This window comes from Prunus persica, chromosome G1 (genome assembly GCF_000346465.2).
Source record: "Prunus persica cultivar Lovell chromosome G1, Prunus_persica_NCBIv2, whole genome shotgun sequence".
Lineage (NCBI taxonomy): Eukaryota > Viridiplantae > Streptophyta > Magnoliopsida > Rosales > Rosaceae > Prunus > Prunus persica.
The window spans coordinates 44,694,558-44,719,063 of NC_034009.1; the positions used below are offsets into that span (position 1 = coordinate 44,694,558).

General features: G+C 35.8%; 2 protein-coding genes, 1 long non-coding RNA gene and 1 pseudogene across 3 annotated transcripts; 2 read left to right on the forward strand and 2 right to left on the reverse strand.

Moving 5' to 3' along the window:
* Positions 621-9,339, forward strand: LOC18792401. The gene is made up of 10 exons (XM_007223432.2): positions 621-1,241; positions 2,337-2,375; positions 2,748-2,874; positions 3,198-3,259; positions 4,650-4,717; positions 5,048-5,097; positions 6,367-6,436; positions 6,824-6,947; positions 8,501-8,614; positions 9,050-9,339. The coding sequence occupies exons 1-10, from the start codon at positions 906-908 to the stop codon at positions 9,146-9,148; spliced, it is 1,089 nt and encodes a 362-aa protein (XP_007223494.2). The 5' UTR covers positions 621-905; the 3' UTR covers positions 9,149-9,339.
* Positions 10,513-15,715, reverse strand: LOC18793025 (queuine tRNA-ribosyltransferase accessory subunit 2). The gene is made up of 10 exons (XM_007224454.2): positions 15,357-15,715; positions 15,053-15,227; positions 14,772-14,930; positions 14,130-14,223; positions 13,220-13,290; positions 12,997-13,048; positions 12,167-12,215; positions 11,956-12,081; positions 10,989-11,108; positions 10,513-10,885 (listed from the first exon to the last, which is right to left on the reverse strand). Exons 1-10 carry the CDS (start codon positions 15,554-15,556, stop codon positions 10,744-10,746), a joined length of 1,188 nt encoding a protein of 395 aa, XP_007224516.1. The 5' UTR covers positions 15,557-15,715; the 3' UTR covers positions 10,513-10,743.
* On the forward strand, positions 15,896-18,322 carry LOC109946701. Its single transcript, XR_002269792.1, has 2 exons — positions 15,896-16,064; positions 17,902-18,322. It is a non-coding gene; the product is annotated as an uncharacterized LOC109946701 (long non-coding RNA).
* Positions 19,737-22,291, reverse strand: LOC18789626 (annotated as a pseudogene).

Sequence of the window (24,506 nt, forward strand, 5' to 3'; positions counted from 1 at the left end):
TCGAAGATCTTGATCCTTGAGCTTTGAACCCCATCACTGTTGTCAGTACAGAGAGTATTTGAGAATAAGATTGTGTGTGGAGCTTCTCTTCTTGTCCTCGATAACCAGCTACTCCGGCAGAGAGAAGACAAGCCTCTCATTTTTGCACTCCAGCTATTGTGTCTTGGTACAAAGTTTCGCATTCTTGCCTCTTTGAAATGCTAGTTATTTATTATTATTATTATTATTATTATTTTTTTTTTTTTTGCGAAAAAGAGAATTACAAACCAAAATCTCGAGGGCATGCGGCCCAAAGAGGTCGAAAAAACAAGCAAGAGCAACGAGAGTCCATGATTTTCTTCAATTTTTTGATTTGTTGTTTTATTCATTTATAAAGTTGGGATGAATTTCCTAATTTACTTTTGAGTTCAATAGAAAAATTAACAAAGTTAACGGAAATGACCAATAGTAAAATACATAACCTAATTTGGGGATGACAACAACCTATTATTAAAACTCAAAATTGAAAATATAAATTCTTGTATAATTTAGAAATCATTGCTACGATTTAATCAAAAATAAAGTTCAACATAGTATAAATTACAAGAGATAAGTTTCTCACACATTATTATTTTAAAAATTTATATGTAATTAGGATAATATTATTTTGTTATTCTCGACTGATAACATAATAACATGTGAAAAATTATTCTATTATTGCGTTATTGACCGGAATTATCAGACCACTGAATGCCGTTTTCCACTTGGATTTGTTCTTTTATTTCTCCACCTTTAAACTATACGATTGCTACTTTCATATAAAAGAAAAAAAAATCCCGACATCAACCTGGAGACAATATTTTAAAGATTGCGAAACGAAGAAAAACATTGCTAACCATCCAAGAATTAAGAACCAAGGTCGAAGAATGTCAGTAATATCTCTGACGTGTTCTCAGACAACACTGTGCTATTCTTCAAAGCCACCGCACAGCTTTTTGACAGATTTTGAGAACTCTGTGTTACCAAGAACTTCAATTCCAGCTTTTGCTCTGAAATTATCACCATATTCTCAAAGATTATTGAGAAATGGGAACTGGGTTTCTTGCAGAAACATATTTCATGCGAATTCTGCTGACTCAGATGCAGATACAAACGAGTTGGAAACCCAGTTGTCTCGGGAAAATGGTGCAGTTTCCAGTAATGGTGGCAACCCATCAACCAGCTTTTTATCCGTGCTCTGTCCCTTGCTCAAGCTCTTCTCCGTCAGTCTCTCCTATCCTTTTATTTCTCTTTTCTTTTTCCAGTTTTTATTTATATTTTTTAGCAAAATCTAGCAACTTTTTTTGGGGTCAAAACTCTACTAGAATCGCTATGTACGTTTTTTTTTTTTTTTAAGTGTGCATTGGCATGGAAAAAAATTGTGAAAATCACATTATGTAATATGCGGACCATAAAAAGGAACAGTCTTATCAGCTTATGACTCATCTCTTTACAAGAAAATCTTCTGGTAGGGAAGTAGTCTTTAGCTGTGTTCTTGATTTTCAATGTCTATAGAAAATTGTTTTTCTGGGCCACTGCTAGCATCAGGGAAAGATGCCAGCTAATATGCAGTTGAAATATGACAGAACCATATCCAATATTTGATTTTTTCAAGAAGCCTCCTAAGTAATGACAGACTAATTACAATCTTAGTGGAAAAAATGGGGAAAAATTGTTCATATATGTTGTTCTGCAAACTTTGTTTTTTGCAATGGTAGCTACATTAAACATATTAATCACCGTTTACAATCCCCCTACCTTAAGATGATTGGTATTTGGCACTGCATTAGTGCTCACATCTGAGTGCATGGCTTTGTTTCTTTTCACACTAAGATCTTTTCACAATTTTCTGTCATTTACTATGCCACTCTTTTTTGTGCCATAGAGCTTTTGCATGCAAATACCTGTCAAATTTATCAATATCCATTACCTGAATGTGCATTCTATATTGCATAAGAAGAAGAACCACTTCTTCTTGAACATATGGTGTCATGCTAGGTGTTTGATTTTAAACCTCAATCCCTCTTCTGTGTAGGGTGTTTTCTATAGGGTACATGTGTTTCCTACGCACAAACCTACCTTTAGGCCATGTGGACAAGTATATTAACTGATGGTCCTTAAAGACATGCATTCATGGCTCATATTCCCGACTGCTGAGCATAGTACCATGCATTGAGGTTCATGTATCATTGTTGCTTCTTCATAGTGCAAACTACTGAATTTTATACTCTTGTTTGTGATTCAAAATTGAAATGCAGTGTTGACTATTTGGCATTTGTTTCCATCATTTCACCATTGTTTTGTCTTGTTTCCTGCAGGGAGGAGATCCCTCTCAAGAACGGAACTTTACTTTGGAGGTAATCACTTTCAAAATTTTCCTGGTTTTTTTTTAATTGTTTGTTGCTACTGTGGAATTGTGGTGGCTAAAGAATACTTTTTTTTTTAATTACTTGGCACAAATGTAGTTGACCTTTTGCTGTTTTATCTGGATGAGACTGTAGAGTACTATAGAACCTATTAGGATTTCCAACATCCTTACAAATAGGATTGGCTGTAACTTCATCATATCTTATCATTGTGTGTGTGTTTGTTTCTGCCTTATAGGTATTATCAATTCATGCATGCATTTGGGTCTAGAGTTAGTTTTGCACCAGGAAGATGCCTATCTCTGAATAACTCAACTCTTAGCTGACCCTAATAGACTTCCACCTTTTTGGCTCTCAAAATAGGTAGCTACATCTTCATTGTCTACCTTCGCCAGATTCCCTTGGGGATCAAGATCTCTCTCGCAGAATTTGGACAGACAGGACATCACTACCTTGGATCCTCCTATGCATTTGCAGCTTTTTGAATTTGGTAAGCTTCTTTTTTATTATAAGAGTGCAAATACAGCAATAGTAACTTTTTTTCTTTTAGAGTTTTAGTATTTTGGAAAACGATTTTCACCATTGAGGATACCAATATGTCAACCATGGGTATAAATTTGTATAGACCAATAAAAGGGTAAAAACTTGTGTATCAGCATGATTAGCACTAAGAAGCAAATTGTTTTGTTGGCCATGCGAATATGCCTAAATTAGTTCTTGCTGTTTGGTACAGTCTATTGTCAATGTTGATTTAACCTTAATAGGGATTAGAAACTTTCCGTTGTTGAATTTGCAAACTGATTTTGTCAACAGAGGCATGCCCTTTTTGCAGGAGGGTTAGAGAAGCTTTGACTGAGCTAGATCTTTCTGCAGAGGTGAGTAACACGTATCACTGCAACCAGTTATGTTTTCATTCCATCTTTCCATATCAGTAACTGTCCTATTTAGGAATAAGTAGTAAATTTTCCTGCACTACTTCGTATCATATATTTCTTGGGAAATGCTACCACTATTACTGTAGTAAAGTTCTCAAATAGTTATCAAGATGATATCGACAGTATTGACAGCATATCGACAGTATCGACAGTATTGATATTGATATAATGCTCTTGGGACAATATCGAAAGTATTGACAGCATATCAAGATGATATCGATATAATGGACTATTGCTACATTAATAGTGCTAGTTGAGAACTTTGCTACAGTACTAGTGGTGTTTGAGAGCATTTTTCTTTCACACCGTGACCATTCAGTCTTGGTTTCCTTTACTTTTCATTACCATCAGAAGAAGAATATTGCAAAACAATGAAATTCTCATGAAAATTTTGGTAGATGGGTTTGAGCCTATCCTTACAGCTATGAGGTGTGAACTTTATCTAATGTAAGATTTCTGCCTTCACAAAAATGAAGGCAAACTTTAAGGAAGGGATTCTAAATTAGCTTAGAAGATGGTTGGAACACACTCTATGATAAAGTGCACAGATTAAACCATGGCTATTGGTTTATAAGTACCTGCTTTCAACAAACTTCAATGCCCACTAAAACTTTCAATTCAAGCTTTACTAAGTTCAACCAAAAGATAAGGTTGACAACCAGTTCAGTCCTGCCTCTTTATATGATCCTTCTGTTTTGTCAATAAACTTAGAGAGCTAAATTAGGTTGACATCCATTAATTGTAAATTGTTTGTAACTCATAGAACTATTACAGAATATAATGCATGAAACTGACTGCATTTTCTTGGGAAACTCTTTATGTGGTGTATATATAATATAACTAGTTCTATAAATTTTGATTCCTGTTAGAGATACCATTTCTGATCATGTCAAGCATGTTAAAATAAATCAATTAAACTAGTTTTCAAAATTTTGAGCCCTCTAGACATTTCCGATCACTTCGAGCATCTTATTATAAATAAATTAAGAAGGATTTGGCCTGAAAAATTGATTAAATTAATCAAGTCAATGGGTTAGATCTCAGATAACATGCCGATTCAAAATTAAGTATGGTTTCCTTGAAATTTTATACTCAGGTTTTGATTTTGTTCCTCATTTTTCTCTGAGTTTGGTCACCTTGGGGCCACAGGGTGGTTGAGGTGAAGAAAGAATAATGTAAAATGATATGATGGATGGATGGAGCCTCCTACTTCTTTCTGGAATACAACCTTTATAGCTTGATAGAGCTTTACATATTTCAGAGTGGTTATTCTTGTTGACGCTTAATTGATTAGTTTTTCAAATGTCAACTTATTGACACACATTTGCAGGTCTATCCTTGTCCAAAAGGTTCAGTAAGACATAGAGAAATGGTTAAAGGATTTGGTGGCAAAGAGCAGTATGTAATTCCCTTTTCTTTGTATCAACTTATAAAGAAGTTGTTTTCTTTCTGATAAGTGTTCTGATAATTGAATGAAGTATAATTGGAAATAAGTTTGTAGTGAGGTCATCATTTCTGTGAAATTTGTAACTAATAAATGATACTTGAGATTGATAAATTATCACATGTCATTTCATAATATTGTTACATTTGATGGATTTAGCTGTGTTACTCATTCATCATACATTTTCTACGCCAAAAGGTCATTACTTTGTCTAAGACTAGCTTTTGTTGTTGTGCCTCTTCATCTCCTTATTAAAATTTGGATTATGAATATTCTCATTGCAGGTTTCCTTTTCTCATTGATCCAAATACTGGTATTTCAATGTATGAAAGTGGTAAGTTATCAAACTTCATTTCACATGGATGCCTCTACATCTCTCTCTGTCTTTCTGTCTGTCGGTATCTCTCTTTCTTTCCGTACTGGAAGATTTGAATCTAAGATTAACCCACGTCCACTTGTCTACTAATTTTGCTGAAAATGATATATTTCTCATTTATTAGAATTTGATAATAAGGCCTTAATGATATAGTGCAAACGATTGAAAACATAATGATTATCAGTGTAATTCATCAATTGTTCAGTCACATCCACCAAAATATTTAGGTCTCTTTGGCTGCTGTTCTGGGATGAACTACGACTTTTTATGTGTGCCAAGAAAAGGAAAGAAGAAAATTGTAGAGTGGCGAATCAAACATTCAAAGCTGTTGTGTTTTCTATATGAGTATGGATAAGTTTACTTGGACCCATATTAATTAAAAACTAAGGGCAAGATGTTACAGTGAAATGGGGTTGTCACTCATAGGTTTATGCTTTGTAGCCCACTTGTTACCTGATTACTTCAAGCATTAGGCACCATAAATACCTTCAAACTTGTTTAAACTTGCCAATTACAACTGCATCTGCCTGTGTCTGTTTCCAAAGGGTGCACACAGTGTTTTCAAAACTGTGCATTTTGTTGTTGAAATGTATAGTTGTATTCTCCTTATCCTACTTCCATCAAAGTTTATCCTTCACAAAATAAAGAAAACATTGTTCAATTTATTGTGACAGTGTATAGACCACCTTGTTTATTTTGCCAGCTAATTGGATCATTTAGTGTTTTCCAAAACTTAGTGATACTCTGTCCTTCATAATGAGTTTCTACATTGTGGTTGTTAAGTCTAATCATCTGAATGGTCTATGTGATGGCCAAATAGAACATCTTCAAACTGCTTTCACTCTTGAATGCCAAAGTTCATTCAATCATTGGGTTATATCAGGAAAGTCATCATGCTTTGTAATTCTTTGTTTCTAGACAAGCTTTTTACTTCCCTATTATCATTTTTTTCACCGAGCTAATTTTCTTTTCTCTTGTCACATGGCATAGAATTAATAATTAATCTCATGACTGGGAAATATCAGCATGTGCTCTTATGTCTAAATAAAATGTAACTAAATGTTGTAATTGAGAGCTTTTTCTGCACCTCATTTTAAGTTTTAACCAAGTCTGTATAGAGTAGTACGTTAAACTTGTAAAATATTGCTGATACATGTTTTATCTCGATTGTTGGAAATGATTTTATCAAAGTTGTCTTATTTGCATTCTTTCTGCCTTTGATGCTAGGTGAAATTGTGAAATACCTATTTGAACAATACGGTAAAGGTAGAAAACCTACAGTGGGGCTTTTGGAAAGGTATTGATCCTCGAGTTCTTCTCATAGGACAAGAATGTTAAGTTTTCTGTACGAGTATAAATCACAAGTAAAACTATATTTCCTGTCCAATATCACTTAAATTATTAGCTTTAATGAAGAATCAGTTTGCTGATATGTTGTTTTGACTCTATAGTGATCCCATTTGATAATTATTGTAAATAAATCAACCTAAGTAAAAACAACTTAAGAAGTTAACATGGGTCTTAACTCTAACATGCATCAAGCCCGTGGGAAACAGATGACAGAAATTATGTTTTAAATGGGTGACTTGAAATATCAAGTGTGTATCGATTACAAGTGGTTTAACCTGGCTATTCTCTTCTCTTCTCTGTCTCTCTTGCTCATATTAAATGTTGCTCCCTGTAGCACATTATTCACAGGATGGATGCCAACAATTTTTCGAGCAGGCAGAGGAATGACATTGTGGGAAAAGGCGAAGCGAGACCCACCACCCAAAAAACTGGAACTTTACTCATATGAAAATAATCCAGTGAGATAACGGTCTTTCATTGAGTATTTTCCATTGTATCATGATTTATGCATCACCAAATGTTTTCATATTTGTTGGATATATAACAGATTGAGAATCGTAGTTTGTTTCCAATCAGTCTATGTTTGCCTACAAGGGGAACACGGATATAGGCTCTCATAATTTGGGCTTGGATCCTCCTTTTTCCTCCATATGCTTAACTGGTTTCTTTGAAATTATTTTTAGTTTGCAGACAATAAGTGTAGGACGTCGATGGATGTATTTAGAATTGGGAATTCAATTACATTTGTGTAGTGGACGCTTGGGCACACATTCAAAAAGTAGAGTAAGGTGCCAAATGGATGGATCTGTAAAGAAATCCGGAATTCAATTAGATTTGTCTATTGATGTGGACTCATGGACATGTATTCAGAAAGTAGTAGTCCCGAAGATGTGTGGTGAAATTTTAAGTTCATGGAAGAATCAATGAGGTTTCCAGGACTGTGGTCCTTGTGGGATTTGCAACAAATTGGTTTGAGAGAAAGAAGCTATGTAAATTTTTCAAAGATAGTCTATCTTATAGAAAATGGTACCCTCAACCTTCCTGAGGGTCAAGAAGACGGATTGAAACTACCGAAACATGGTTCCAGCAGTTCTTGAGGCATTCAGTGTAGATAATTCTATAGGTCTAGGGAAGCAACTCCACTGTTTAATTGTCACAGTCCTTTTGTTATCATTCTTTCCTCACCAATGGGCTTACATGTATGTACTCTTAAGTGTGCTGGAGTTGGAGGATTCGGTCAAAGTCTTCATTTGGATGTCTGAAAGGAACCCTATTTCAAGGAATTCCATGATTGTAGCTTTTTCTCATCATGGGGATGGCACTAGAGCATTACAATTGTGTGAAGAGATGGGAAGGGGAGGATGTACAAGGGTATCCAGGTAGATATGTTGTTGATTAGGAATCAATTGTTGAGTGTAGATTATTTGTATGAATTTGGTTTCTCTCATAGTGAAATTGGGTACTCTCCCTTGAAGTACAAATGATTTTGTTGAAGCACACATATATTTGTGTAGCTTTTGCCGTTTCTTGTTACAATCTAGGGGTACTGTTTTATTGTTGTCCTTTCATCATTATTTCCTTGACTAAGGGGTTTGTACGCAATAGCATGAAAGACATGTTCCAGACAAAGGATAGAATAATGGCCATTTCATTCCGTTTTACCGTGCTCAAACAGCCGGAATTTGGGGGAGAGGGGAAAAAATGACAGATGGGAAATGACAGGATCCGGGTCCTTCACAGTCTGCTTTAATTTGAGACCTGTCCTTCATTTGGACAACTTAGGGCATGTGATTGATCAAAGATCTATATAATTGTAGTTGTCAGTACAAAAATTTCTCAGTGTGACATTGTACATTTACAGATGAGGTCAAATCCCAGGATCATCTAACAATCATTTTCTGTATTCTATGCTGCTAGTACTTTGTACATAATTTTTACAGTGACTTATGGCATTTTGTGTAATTTCTAATTTTCTCTTCCTCTCCATCCTTTTCTTTTTCTTTCTTTCAAGTATGCACGAATTGTGCGTGAGGCACTTTGTGAGTTGGAGCTTCCTTACATCCTTCAAAACGTGGGAGAAGGTTCCCTGCGATCAAAGTCACTGGATGCATCTGGATCCAAAGAGGTTAGTTTTTGAGAACAACTATCCCTTAGATGATGTTCTGCTGCAATAGAGTTTGACTGGAACTTATATCACATGATCATGATATGATGTAGCACTGACTTATTGTCTGCGCAATCTGGTTTTACTATGTTTCCAATGGTCTTGAGCTTTTTCTGCGGTAGTTATGTCATGAATGAGATTTTCATAGCTCTGTTGCGCTTTTTGCTCAATTATGCAGTAATTCTCTTAACAGCTTGTAAATGCTTTTGGTTTTAATTTTGGTATATGTGGTAGGCCCTACTTAAGAGAACAAACAATTCAGGTAAAAAATTAATTATTAAACGTTTTCAATATCCTTCCGAGTCTCTTGTAAGTTCAGACTATTTTTCTTTCTGTGCGTGGTGATCTCCTGTTGAAAACCCTAAGGATGAAACTAAGAAAATTGTCTTCTTATAGGTTCCTTACCTGATTGATCCCAACACTGGTACTAAAGTTGGTGACTACAAGAAGATCCTGTCTTACTTGTTCCAGACATATTCAGCAGCCACTGTATAGTTTCAAAATCAGTTGTAAGTGGTTTAACATGTGAAAATAAAAATGGACTTAATTTTTACTCTTATGTACATTCTGTAACCAAATTTTAGTGGCAATAGGAAGTGGTTAATTGCCCTTAGGCTTTGTGTTCCACACATATTTGTATACTTGCACCAATTTTGAAGATATGGCAATATCTGCTTTGAATTGTCTATGTTATCTTTTGCTGATCTTGAATTGTTGACCACCAAGCAAACAAGCATGCTTTTAGCAGCTTTTCTTCTGCTTTTGGTCATATAATCTGAATAATTCTGGTACCTTGGGAAAACAATAGTTGACTATGACAACATTACTTATGGTGGAAAAATTTCTAAAAATACATTTCAATTAAGCTTTGTTTTTCTTAGTAATTTAAAATAAATAAATAAAGCTTTGTTTTGTGTTATAATGTGACTTCATATATTGTCAAGACTCATGACAACAAAATCTCCTATCTTTGATTTCCAAGACTACTTTGATAACAAATAAACTGGCCGCAAATTGTCTCTAGTGTTTCTGTTTAATTGAATCTGTTAGTTAGCAACAAATTATGTATCCGGCAAGGGTGCTATTTCTTGAAGATTAGGGACGATTTTGATTTTCACTTGGACCGACCCGATGCATTTAAATCGGCATATTCATGCTTTCTATGGTGTGTCATGCTAGGTTTTAGACCCAGCATAGCCACTACAACCAAATTTGTGCTCGTATAATGTAGGTTGCCTTATACAGACCATTTCTTTGCCATAACCTTTGCACAAAAATGTACAGAGAGGAAAAAAGAATACAGAAAATTGTTATAAAATAATTAAAAGGGAAAAAGAAGTTTATTCACAAAACACAGCACCCTTTTTGCAACAATTTTAGGATGTTGTCTTTTTGTCGTGTAACTAAGTTTTAGTTACATCCATCGCATTTGTGCCGGGTAAATTGGTGAACTGAACGAAAACAAGTGAAAAAAATACAGGAAAAATCCGTTCAAGCCAAAACCAAAATTTTTTATTTTTTTTCAGCTCGGTTTGGTTCAGTTTATCGATTCAATTGCCCACCCATATGTAGAACAAATAGAACTCTTACTCCTTTTTCTTGTCCAACTTATCAAAACACTATGTAAACTTGCTTTGACCTTTTTATCAGGAAAACATGCCAGTTTAATGGAATATGGTGTGTGAAGAGCAATGGAGAGAGCGTGGAGTCGGTCTTACCGAAAACAAGAGCATTTGAATGAAAATTGTGGTTTCAAATTAACCTTTATTTCTATGTTTACTTTACTCTCCAATTTTATAAGTTCAGATTTACTACTCGCTGTAGTACAGCCTGCAAAACAGAGCGCTACACTGCAGAGAGAACTACAACTCTTTGAATCGCCTGGGAATTACCAAATTGGGATAACATAAAAAGTTCTTACACTGATTTGAAAGCGACCCTTGTCGTTTCACTATTCCACTTGTTCATCAATCTAATCTAATTGTAAAACACACACTCACTCTCACTCACTCACTCACTCTCTCTCTCTCTCTCTCTCTCTCTCTCTCTCTCTCTCTTCAAAGTTACAATGTAGAAATTAAGTAACAAATTCACATGCAGGCAGCAGCAGCTTCGGCAGCAACATGGTAACATCTACCCTCAACAAATTTCTGTCTGAATTGCTCAAAATTACCGGACTTAATTGCCTCCCTTACTGAGCAGAAGAATCCTATATAATGGTGAGTATTATGTCTGCAAAATTAAAGGACGATCTGATGATGACAACTAGGATGAATGATGATAACAAAGGTGATATGAGCATAATAATATTTATTGGAAGCAACGTAGCACATACATTTCTAGTAGAGTCTGAGCCAGCATTTCGTGAACATTGAGCAGGTGATTGATGTAAGCTTTTGTATGATTCTTGCATGTATAGCAGTTACAATTTTCAACAATGGGTGATATATCTTTCCTGAAAAACAAAACAAAGGAAAATTTATCAGGTTAAGAATAACTGCATCAATTATTTTTGGATCCATTTGACAATAAATGATTAAAAAAATATGGTAAAACTTCAAGAAGTTTATTCACAAAACACAGCACCCTTCATGACGATGCAATGCAGAAAATGCTAAGCCCAAATAAGCCTACAAGTTGCCGTTTCCTAGTTCTTTACTTTTATATTATCAACGACTTCTGTTTTGTTTTCTTTAATGTTACTTCACTACTTTTTATTATTATAGACTAATATTTTCTTCAAAATCACTTACAAATGTCATGTGCCTAATTGCCTTATGTCATATTTCTCATGTCAAGTGGTATCACATCCGTGGTTGGATGTGGAAGAGGTTAATTGAATTTTGAGAAAATTGGCGTGAACCCTTCGGTCGAAGTGAGAGATAGTGTTTGAGAAAGAAGATTTAGAGGAAGAAGAAAACCCCTTATGTGATTCCTGACCAATTATTCAGGGGGTGTACAAGGTGGCTTGGAGAAGCAGCTAGTGCATACACCTGAATGATGAAGGATTTAAAGTAGAAGTTACTAGTATTATATAGGACGATGTTCTACAAATCAGGACTGCACATTTAAGCAAGAATTAACCAGATCAATTATCCAACTTCACAATCAGCCAAGAGAGCATTTCGCTATATACACACACATATCTAGAACGGATAACTAATATTAGGTGTTGGGTAAACAAGTTCGTAAAGTCAAACTTGGTATCTACTAGCTAAAATTGAACCTAATAGACAAAATCTGAAACCAATAACTCATAAACACTGTTAGTGCAGCAAGTAGACAGAGAAGTCATCAGTTACCTGTAAACTGTTGCTCTCAAATTAATCTTTGTCTGGTCACTTCCTATATTATCAGATGTATTCATCTCAACTCCATCTAGTGGGAACGTAAGTGCAAAGCCACCAAGGGTAAGATGGCATAGATACCTGCAAATACATATCCTCACCTTTTGAATCATGGTAACAACACGGATAATGATATTTAAAATTGTTAGAACACTGAGCTACTCACGTAGAATCAAAGACATCAATGCCTGCAGCAACCCCCTGCAAGATCTCCTCTGTAAGATAAAAGCATGAGTTCATTTGCTGATAAATTTGAATGAATAACCAGGTATTTAAGCGAAGGTACATTTAAATATTGCAAACGTTTTCCTTTAACGCATTGCCCTAAGTTCCTAACAACTGCAAAACTGAAGTTACTAGCCAACTTTTTCCTTTTCAATGATAGGGACGACAATTAAATTTTAACTTCCCAATCGAAGTGGACCAGCCATCCCCAAAAAGTACCACCCTCGAACTACAAGAAACAGAATATCAAGAACACAACAAGGAACAAAACAGCACCAATCCTAACAGAAAACAGAAAAATAATCAAACACACTACAAGCAAAAACCTAGAACCAGTTCCATAATTTAAGAAAAAGAAAGGGAATTTGCAAAGTGGGGAAGAAATTGATGGCCAAAGTAATGAACAGAATCTGGCCTTACTCCATCCTAAAAGCAATCTTCAGACTCCTAAAATTTTCCACGATAAATTAATTAGGCCGTTTATTTCGGTCCAAAGCACCAACACACCGCATCCCCACAAGATCTTTGCCTTCTCCCCACCACCACATCCACTTACTAGCCAACTTGATACACACTACACCTCAGTTGATAGTTAAGATGACAGATTAAATGTCATACAATACTGTACCCTCATTTCATATGTGCGGCAAGTGATACAGATAACATAGTATATTCTTAATTGAAACCATGTGAATTCCCTCAGAAGTCTAGATGTCTCAAACAGGGATAGATAGAACCAACAACTCATTGTAACAATGGTACACCTCTTACCTGGAAGTCCAAGTCCCGTGATCAAGCGTGGCTTCTCCTCTTGTAAGATATCCTGAACATTTTATATGACTATTAGATATCAAAATAAAAAAGGAAAACATAAACTGTTTTATGTTTTCTTTTTTGGCATATGAAAACTAAGAATGCTGCATGTAAAACAAGTAACGCAAGTCATTGATCAAGTTCAGGGGAAAATTGAAGGTTCCACCAGCTTGTGACTTACAGTAACAGCATTAAGAAGAGCAGGGCGCTCATCCATGCTCTCTCCAAGCCCAAAACCTCCGATCCAGTAACCTGGGAAAAAGATGTTTTCATATCAATTGTATACCAGTATAGTTAAATATACATCAAGCTACTAGAACTATAAATACACAAGAAATCCAAATGAATTCTGGTTTCTTATGTATCTCAGTGTATTTATAAAGGATTTAAATGCTCAGGAAATTATTGGAAACCCCCTACTAAAGCCCAATTCCTTTAGGCCTCCTTTTGTTTGCGGAAAAGATTTGATGGGAAATAATTCCCATGTCGTTCCCAAGGAATGGGAAATGGAAGATTCCTTCCCCATGTTTGGTAATGCAGGGAAAGTAACCAGGAAATACCACTTTATTTCCTTTCCCATGTTTGGTTTGTGTAGGAATGTAAAACAAAGTTTATGTAATTTTCCAATTATACCCATGTGAAATCAAATTTAAAAAAGAATGCATTTAATGCTATATTGTAATTCTATATTGTTAATGGGAACAAAATGGTCATAAAAAATTTGCATTTAATGTTGGCCCATTTTCCCAAAGTTTCCCATGGGAAGGGAAAATGAAACCCAAGTGGGGAGGAGGGTTACATTTTCCCCCTTATTTTCCCATGTGCCAGGCAACCATTTCCCATGCCTAGAGTTACCATTTTCTTTTGGTGGTCCAGATGTTTTTGTTAGGTTTTCAGTCGTTTTTAATTGATCTTAAAGTTATTCTTGGTCTATGTAATTTTGGACAAGGATTCCTTATCCACAATTTGTACAGAGTTTCCTTGATTTAATAATATTTCGCTTCTCTTGAAAAAAGAAATTCAAATGAGTTCTTAGAAATGTTACAACATACAAGTCCAAAAAAAAGGAAGAAATAAAGAATTGCAGAAACCTGATAAATTTCTGCGGGCAGCTTCTTGCGCACATCGTTCACGTTCTTTTACAGAACACCCTCCAACAATGGATCCAAAGACAGGTCCACCTGCCTACATTTTGGAGGATCAATATATTTCCATAATTTATAATTGAGTAAACCATTTATGGCATCAAGTCAATCATATTGAAACTCGAAGAAATGCTGATTACCACTTTTCACAACTATCAATAATCAAAGTGAGAATCAATCTCCAATGAAAACTTGGTAGAAGCTAAGGTACACAAATTTGCTATCACACTGGAATATTAAGGACGTTTGTATAAATCAAGTAACTTTTTCCACCCAAGGAGCTTGGTATCTGTTTTCAGAGGCTTAACTTAAGTGGCAAAAATACACATCCCTAGAGGCCTTTTTCTTTATTTCCATCAATATCTGTGGTTTGCTTGACTTCCTGGACTTATGAGTAAGCGCAACTCTCCAAAGAGTTTTTGAGGTTGTTAATTCCTATCTATTTTCAGTTAGAACATTCCCTTCACTGAACGCCAACTGCTAGGTTTGCTAGCAGCACACCTTGTATGTATCCCATATGCAAGTGAAGTGAGTGCATATGCATGTAGATATGATACTGGTTACATCTCTAAAAGTTAGGTCTTTTACCGGATTTAGCGCAATGCATTCATCAAGCCATCTAATAGTTCGATCAACTGAGGTCTTGTTCCTCTTCTCAGATACCCACGTAGGAACTTCATCAGCCAAAGTAGTCCATATATTGGGTCTCAAGGAAGAAATCAACTCAACATACTCTACAGGTTTAATCTGCAAGCATATAAAAAGACTGCACAATCAGTCACCAGGGTCACCATAATTAACTCAAAAACAAACTAGAAGTCGTCAACTAGAAATCACTACATTCCAAGAAACAACATGAGAAAAATTACCAAACGGCGACCGCAAGGAGTCTCAAAAGATGCTCCAAATTTGTTACTGCTATTACATTCTGGAAGGCATTGAATAGAGTCCCTTGGTATGCAGACGAACCCGTGTTCAGGCAAACCAAGCATCTGATGCAAGCCTCCTATCTTTGATATTGTTTGTGGTGAGAGGCCTTCCAGGCTGCAGAAGCAACAAAATTGAAAAAAGTTCGAATCTTTTTTCTCACAAACCAATTCACAAACAGCTAGAATGCAATTTTAGTGGGGAACAAGTAGAAAGAAGAAAAGGGCTGAGGCTATGAATGCTTACAAGTGGAGGGAGCTAACATGGAAGAGATGGGAATCAGGGGAAGGAAGAGAGTAAAGAAGGTCAGGGGGGATGAAATGGGGCAGGCCCTTTCGAGTAGAGAGGAGAAGAGAAGGGGTCTCTATTGGGCCCGGGCAGCTGCCCAGCTGGAGCACCCCTGCCCGCGCTTTTCCGCTGCTCCATGCCTTCACTGCGAACTTCATTGCTCCTGCTCTAATTCTTTGTTGTTGACTGGAGACAAAAAGCTTAGCTTTGTGGAGAGTTTACAGTCGGAGAGCACGAGAAGGAGCAGTAGGGTTTTGCGGTTTTTTTTCCTTCTTTTGGCGGCAAAGAAGATTCTCAAGTGAAGGCCAAAAGTCTTTGGGAAATAGCTCTAAATGCCACCATTTTTATAATTTTAACTGAAAATACCACCTCTTCCCAAAAATTTTGCAACTATCACCTATAAATATATATTTATTGTCCACTTATTGCACACATATCACTTTTGCTAAAATTTTGTTCTCTCTTTGTCGCTTAGCTCTCTCTGTCTCTATTGCTCAGGTCTCACTCTCTGTTCGATCAGCTCTCACACTTTCTTCTCTCTTTTACTGTCGCGGGAAGCTCTAGGGGCTCTCTTGCACAGCTATCTCTCTCTCTCTCTCTCTCTCTCTCTCTCTCTCTCTCTTTGTGAAGCAGTGGTCTTCCTCTTCCATCGTTCACCTGCAAAAGGTACTGTTCATCGTCAATTTGAATTGGTTTATGGGTTTCTTGAAGTTGGTTTAGGGTTTATGGGTTTCTATGAAATTGGTTTAGGGGTTTCTTCGAAATTGGTTTAGGGTTTAGGAGTATCTCTGAAATTGGATTAGGGGTTTCTCTGAAATTGGTTTAGGATTTAGGGGTTTGTCTGAAATTGGTTTAGGGTTGAGGGGTTCCTTTGAAATTGTCTGATTCTGATGATTCCGTATTTGAAACATTGAATGGGTTTATTCTTTGTGGATTGATTCTTGCGTTTGATTTGGAATTCTGTTATTTTGCTGTTGTTTTGTTGTTGTTATTGATGTTTTAGTGCTGTTTTTTGCTATCGTATTGCCAATTTAGTGGTTTTGTATTGGCATTTTAGTGCTGTTGTATTGCTAGTTTATTATGATTTTATTCTCGTTTCATTATGGTTTTAATGGTTTTTGTGATTTTTGCAATTGAAGTCTGTGTTTCCTGTTGTTTTTTTTTTTTTTCCATCCAAAGAAGGAAAATTGTATGTGTCATTTATAGGTGTTGCTAAAAAATTATGGGTGAGGTTTCTTTCTAGGTTCAATTCAAATAAACAAGTGCATATGTGGTGCAACAGGGTCTTAAATTTTGTTAGATGTTTACTAGTCCTCTTATGTGAAAATATAGGTGGTTTACTTTGTAAGATGGTGCAGAGTTTCAAATCTAAACGAAATCAATTCCATTCCTATTTAAAGTTGGAATGTATATTTTTTTTATTCACTAGGTAGATGTGTTCGATGGACTGGTATTATTGCATGACATGACAAACCTTGCAAATCCTCACTTTGATTGTCATCATATGATGATTTTCTAGTACAGAGTTCTTCGACAGAGCAGTGACTCTGCTGCTCTCATTATGAAGTACTTTTTGCCCGTGATCTAGCCTGGTTACTTCGTCATGTTTTGTGGCTCAGAAGGAATTGTTTTAACATCACTCTGTTTTTGGGTGTCATTTGAGCATGGTTCGAATGGGTCATGAGGAGACTTGTTTTTGTAGCTTGTTGATACTGCTCTTTGACTGATCATGTCATGGGTGCATGAATAGGGATAGAATTCAAGGCATGGAAGGAAAGAAATTTGAGGAAGAGGAGGGTTAGGGATTAATGTATTTCTTCTTCTTAAGGACTAAGGTGGCTAACGATGAATGAAGAAATTCTACCTTAGCCCATGAACCTATATGTTGTTTGTTCAATTTACCCATTAAATGCTTCTGTGATTAAAGAAATAGATTTGCCCATCCTGGTTTCATTTAATTTCCAGCTCCTTTGTTTATTGCATATGTATCATGTAATTAATTATTCCTTTAGCTACAAAGTTCTATTTGATGAGACATCCACTTGTTGCGACATCCACTTGTTATGCATTATTTGTCAGCGAAGTCTAGTACTATGGTGATAATGGCTGAAGAGGTTCATAATTTTATATATTGAAATGCAAGGCTTAGAATAGTGGATGTGAGATTTTATATTCTCAACAATTTGACTAATGTTTTAACAATTTTGCTGATGTTGTTTTCTCTTTATTTATTCTAAAAATATGGGGTTTCAGAAAATATCTTCCGATTCTTGTAGGCACTTAATAGGATGCTGTAGTTTAATAATAGTAAAGCTCATAAGAGAAAGCAAATCAAGTCAATGTTTTCTTTGTATCCATGAATTAGATTACTAAATGTTGCTGTAAGTTATTGTGTTCAGTTTAATTATCTTTTTGTTTTTTTTTTTACATGTAGTATTTTATTTTATTTTTCGCAGAGTTTGTTTATCATTCCATTCTTGAGAAGTTTTATGCGTACTTGCAGGCTTGAGAATTTTTCCCATGTTTGGAGGTCAAAACAACTTGTGTAGTCAACCATGCATAATTTCAGAGTTAAAGCTGATGGTGTCTTTTGAGCCAATGGATTTTCCTAGATATCAGAAGTGCAATGGCAAATTAATGAATTGATCTAGACAAAGAGAGACCTGAAGTGATACACATCGACCATTTTCTGTGAGCTGATTCAATAAATAGAAATTGTCTGGTGCCTTTTGTCTTAAGAATGGTGGTTTAACTTTGCCTTGTTTGCTTTTGGTCTGTAACATTATTTCTCATTGGTTGTTCTTGGAAATATTTTTTTCTTTCTTTCCTTGTGTATCCCTTAGAACTTGCCTTTTGCCTTATGGAATTGTGGATGTTTATTTGTATGTAGTAATGGTGGATTTATGTGCAGTGCGAATTTCTAATTTCAAGTCATGTGGTTGACTTTTGCATATATGAAGAATTATTTGTTATTCATACATTAATCGAATTCTTTGAGTTTGCATACAATCAAGTATTAACATAAACTTTGTGGAATTTTTAAAAACCTTTGGTTTGGGGAAAAGAAATGTACATGTCAATTTCATAACTGTAAAGTATAGAGATGGTTACCAAATATCATGTTGAGCACTGTGACCCCTAAGTATAGAGATGGTTACCAAATATCATGTTCAGCGCTGTGACCCGTGCAAAGTTAAAATGCATAAATTAGTTTACTAGTTGTTCTTTATCATTTTGAAGATTCATTACTTGTTCCCAAAATTTGTTATCCCTATTAGATCACATAATGTTTGAACTAATGGTCATCACCTCAATCCTGCCTTTGCTTGCTAGGAGAAGCTCTGCTGTTTACTTTTTTTGGTCAAAAGGTTTAATGGAAAGCTATCTATCCATTCGAAATTAAATTCATGTGTTCTTTGTTTTCCTTACAGGAAAATGGAGGTCAAACAATGGACATATGTCAAAAATAAAAAACAGAGGAAGTGCATAATTTGTTTCTGCCTAAAACGCAATAAACTGGTGATAGGTTGGTGATACAGTAGTGATAGAGAGGCGATAAAAGGGTGCTAGAAATTGCTGTTTCTGTTTATTTTGGGCTTCTTCTTTTGTTTCATTTCATTTACTTAGCTTTAATAGTTGGATGATTACGAGATGAATTTGTGTGAATTAATAATACAACAAGTATATATATGAAGAAGATTAAGATGAAGGACATATCGTATCACCAAACATAATCAAACCACCAAATGTAATCATCCTTTTCTTCAACCCATCACGAAGCATTTGCATATTTATTCATACCTTCCTTTTTGTGTACATTATTTTTAAAAATAATTTCTTACAATGTCTTACAGTGCAATTATTATGCATCTGATTGCCTGTTTTTGAAAGGCACGTTGTTTCATTCTCGTCCTCGTCTTCTTTTTGAATGAAGTAGGGCCTAAACTGTAAACCCATTGATAAGCCGTACTCAATATACATACAATATAATGGCAATATGTGGCCAATATACGTGCACTAGAGAACAGCAATACAATAGCAATAGTAGCACAATATACATGCAATAGGGTGGCAATATGCATACAATATCTATGCAATACAAAGGCAATATTAGTACAATACACATGCAATAGGGTAACTGACATGCTCGTTTGGAGGGGGTACATCCGACATCTTTAAGTATCAGTGGGGACATCCGACATCTTTAAGTACATCCGACATCCATTACAGACTACAATTTAAAGAGCCTATTGCTCTGCATTTCAAATGAGGCAAATATATAGGTTTGATTTTTGTTTAACCCCAAAACCTCCCTAGGCTACAGCCCACTGTAGCCTTTGTCCTAGTTCCGCTGGTGTATTCTAGGGTTCTTGTAATGATCTATTGACTTTGTCGAAACTATGTTTTCTTCTTTGCCAATCGGTAAATAAGAATTTCATAGCAGCAGAGCAAGAGAGAACAGTATCATGCACGCTATCAAATTGCTTTTACTTTGATTACAATGATAATTGAACCTATAATTTTTCTAATACATGAAGCATGATGAAGGTATTGAGATGCAACTCTCCAAGAGGCTTCAATCGGCGGCAGAACGAACATGAGCACACGCCCTTACTTTAGCACAAAAGATGCGTCGGTGTCCTCCAACGTTCCAATAGACTCCTTGAGAAGTCTCCGTGCTTCTTCTCTCCTCCTAAACAAGAAAGTGAAGCAAATAGTCACAAGCAATTATGTAACATCCAATCCACATGGCAGATTGATTACACAGTCACAATACCAGTAGATTTAAAGAATTTATATGCATATTCGAACTCTTACACTGACCATGCACACACCGCAGTTTACTTTTAACCTCATAATTCAAGGTTGAAAGAAACTAAAAATCAACATTTCGATGCCTCACATACAAGAACAGGGGAGTTTTCTACAACAACTTCTACAATGCACCAAAAGAATAGCCTAGTAGATTCAAGTACTTTTACTCTAAATAAAATGCTATATAAGCGATTCATTTCAATGATCGAAGGACAAAGAAATTTTCTTTCAACTGTTTTGGAAAACAAAGCAAAACATTTCAGCCTCAGACCACAAATATTTCCAGTAATTGTTGAAAGCATACCTCTTTATATCCTCCACAACTTGTTTACGACGTTGTATCTGAAGTTCTAGAATGTGAATTAACGTTGCCCTAGCCTGTTTGATAAAATACATTACAAAATAAAGTACCTCAAAACACAAACCAATACAGTGCATTCTAAGACCCAAAACTATCTTACTTGATGGGGACGCAATGAGTTGAGTAGATGATGCAAGTTCTTGAAGATAAGAGATATATCTTCCAATCTCCTCGCATACTGTGATGGTCTCTCTACAAGAATATCAGCCAGCTCCAAAATGTGCAGTTGCAATTCTCTGTTAAGTGACCTCAGTTCCTTCTTAAAATCTAAGAAGGATCACAATTTTTGTCAGAGAAGCATAAAACATTTTAGAGGCGAAAAACAAACACATGCATTTGCACAATATATATATATATATATATAGACACTAGAATAAACAGACATACACGCATGTGCACAGGCAGTTCTTATTTGTTTCTTGTTAGTTATTATCAATAAAATCATGCTCTGCAAACCAGATGATACATACCCCCTAACACTCTTCTCCTTTCTAGAGAGGACATTTGTATTGCACTAAAGAAGGCTCATTAAGGGATCATATTTTAGTCGTAATGTCGGATTTATCATGCATGACAACATTTTCTAGTATGAATTGGATATACGCCATAGCCTAGAAAACTATGGCAATCAATCAGAAATTTCAAGAGCAGTAATTTCACATGATAATACAAATAATTAAAACTAGAACGGAGGGTGGCATACCAATGTTTGGGCCTTTTGGATACAGTTGATGCACTCCCTGATCTTCCAAGCTCGGAAGAATGTCATCAGTCTATATAAAATAAGATAAAACTAATTAAGAAGAGATTACAAGGAAAACAAAGAAATCATACATTGATAACATCAACACAGTAGATTATAGAATTACACATATTTTCCAAACTCAACATTCAAAGCCAACAACTTTAAAGGTCTTCAAACAGTAAAGCAACTGCTATAAAGGAGAGATGGCATTCTTCAAACAGTAAATTCAACAAACTTTACTTTTCACAAAAACTTCTAGCATCTAGTCATTAGTGACAAAAGCAATTTTCAGAAATCAAATTACACAGTTTATATAAATTTTGACAGGAAGAATGCAAAGAATGAGAAAAGCTCATAGTGTAATTGTCACCATAACAAATGCATGTCCTTTAAATTGGAGAAGGCGGCTCCGGAGCTGATTTGGGATCTTGCAAGTAATCTTTGTAGAGCTTATAATATGGTGGTGGTGGTGGATATGTCGCTGTAGCCATTGCCAGCACCTTCTGGCCAAACCTAAATCAACCAAGTTTAAAGAAAACAATCATGCCAAGCGCAGCTCTCCAAATCAAACAGAAAACAAACTGAAATAACCTAATAGAAATATTAAGAAATCACCTAATTATGTACATAGAAACACTGAATTTAAACCTAGAAACACAGTCTCCTTTGCATCACGACACTGACACCTAAAGCGAACACACAGCCACACAATTGTTTAAACCAAACCATAAACCTGCAATTTCCTTTTAACAGAGACAAAGTACCCACACCTCCATCTGCATCTCCACCACTCTATCACCCAAACCACAATCAAATGCATTCTACCAAACCAAAAATCAAGCCCATTTAAAAATGCCATAAACAAAACATTCTCAAAAGATTACAGGGAACCCAAAACCATCCCATAAATCCATATGCAAAATTTGATTATAAGCATGTAGATTCCAGAAGTCGTTTTTGACAATTACCCATCCATAAACAACGTTCCTTCCTTTGCTTTGATTTGAACAATTAAATCAGAATATTGTGGAATTAATTCTTGTAGAAATCACAGAGCCCAGAGCTTAAAATCTCATCAAAAAATATAGATAGTTGGGACTTACCCAGACAAAGGTGAACAAAGCCCAAACTTTCTGTGACAAAATGAAGAGTTTGATTTTTGTGAAGAGTGTCTGCGAGTGAGTGAGAGTGGGTGTGAGTTATTACCCAGTTCATGGAAACCCATAAACCCTCAACCCTAGAGAAATCCCTAAACCAATTTCAAAGAAACCCATAAACCCTAAACCAGTTTCTGAGCAACCCCAAAACCCTAAAACCCAAAACCAATTTCGAAGAAACCCCTAAATCAATTTCTTACAAATCCATACACCATAAACCAAATTCACAAAAACCCCAAATTTCAAAGACAAGGAAGATGAACAGTACCTCGTGGATGTGAACCGTGGAGTTAAGCTTGGATGAATAGCCACCGCTGAGGGAGAAAGACGATTGCGTCGGAGAGAGAGAGAGTTACACGAGGGAGAGAGAAGGGCTGAAGAGAGAGATAGAGCCAAGAGAGTTGAGAGAGAACCCAATTTCTGAAAAACTGAAATGGGTACAATCATTCCACAATAAAGATGTATTTATATGTGGTAGTTGTAAAAAAATTGGGAAGGGGTGGTATTTTTAGTTAAAATTATAAAAAGGGTGGCATTTTAAGCTATTTCCCAAAGTCTTTTGGACCCAATTGTTTTCTAGGCAGACCCTTTTCCCTTTTTTTCTTTTTTCAATTTCAGTTTTCATATATGCCCTTGAAAAGATAAATTTGTTAAGGAATGATGCGGTATGTGAAGAGGAGAAGTGAAGCAGTTTCTAACAAAGAAAATTCAAGCAGAAGATTTGGATAGATGTGAAAAAAGAGAGGTGGAGGTAAAAATACGTGGTGTCATGTTTATAGCATTTACATGGTTTTTAAATAAGGATCCGCGTCCTACTAAATTTAAAATTATTTTAAATGCCAAAAATCTAAGTGATATATGCATAAATTTTACAATATGTATGCATAATATATGTTTCTCGAGCTGAATTTAACCCGATATATAGATGACACATTTGTTTTTTTTATTGATTTCATGTAGCTTGTGAAATTCATGTCCTATAGTTATTATATTTTATATGTTGTATTAAATAATATGGTGTTATAAGATTTTATATGCCCTAAATTATAATTTTGAATATTTTCTTGAAGAAAAATTGAAATATAAATAGTTAGCAGTGCTTTATGCACCTCAACGAAGACCTCACATACACAAAACTAACTTGTTAAAATTAGAAAAATAAAAGTTTCGACATGCATGTCAAATCGTGATTTGTTTGCAAAAAATAATAGATTCCTTTTTAGTACAAGCAATTGACGGAGGAGGGTTTATGTAAGATCCCACATCAAACCAACGGAGAGGGGAGTTGCTTCGTGAGCTCCCAGAAATAAAACCGTGCGGGCAGTGAGGGAGGCCCAAAGCGGACAATATCGTGCTACGGCGGAGTCGGTCCGGGGTGTGACAATTTGGTATCAGAGCCACTCTGCCGTGTGGTGCGAGTGTGCCGACGAGGACGTCGGACCCTTAAGGGGGGTGGATTGGAGGGGGTTGATGTGCCTTATATGGCACACCCGCATCCATCTAGCACGAGGCCTTTTGGGAGCTCACTGGCTTCGGAGTTGTAAGAACTCCAAAGTTAAGCGAGTGGGAGGCTGGAGCAATCCCAGGATGGGTGACCACCCTGGGAAGTTGCTTCGTGAGCTCCCAGAAACAAAACCGTGCGGGCAGTGAGGGAGGCCCAAAGCGGACAATATCGTGCTACGGCGGAGTCGGTCCGAGGTGTGACAGTTTACACAAATATTCATTGGGCGTCTATGATATCGAATCTTTAATTTATATAAATAGAAGTGAAGGAACTCAACTAATTGAGCTATACCCAATTGAGATATAAGCATTTAAGGAGCCTAATATTTTCCTTCTTTTTATTCACTTTATAAGGAGCACACATGATAAAATAACTCTTTTTATTTACTCTAATCTATAAAGATAAACGTGATTATGTACACAATAAAAACAGTCACACACAGAGAGTGAAAAACAATAAAAACAGCCTCACACACTATAGTGAAAAACAAAAGGTGTTTAAGAGAAAATAGAACGTTAACACGTCT

Excerpts from the sequence above, each read along its gene's own strand:
- LOC18792401 (XM_007223432.2), top strand. The coding sequence starts at position 906 with ATGTCAGTAATATCTCTGACGTGTTCTCAGACAACACTGTGCTATTCT. Across the intron at positions 4,718-5,047 it reads GGATTTGGTGGCAAAGAGCA|GTTTCCTTTTCTCATTGATC; the intron begins GTATGTAATTCC and ends TTCTCATTGCAG. Across the intron at positions 6,948-8,500 it reads ACTCATATGAAAATAATCCA|TATGCACGAATTGTGCGTGA; the intron begins GTGAGATAACGG and ends CTTTCTTTCAAG.
- LOC18793025 (XM_007224454.2), bottom strand. The coding sequence starts at position 15,556 with ATGAAGTTCGCAGTGAAGGCATGGAGCAGCGGAAAAGCGCGGGCAGGG. Across the intron at positions 15,228-15,356 it reads CATGTTAGCTCCCTCCACTT|CCTGGAAGGCCTCTCACCAC; the intron begins GTAAGCATTCAT and ends TTGCTTCTGCAG. Across the intron at positions 10,886-10,988 it reads GCTCAGACTCTACTAGAAAT|ACATAATACTCACCATTATA; the intron begins GTATGTGCTACG and ends TTAATTTTGCAG.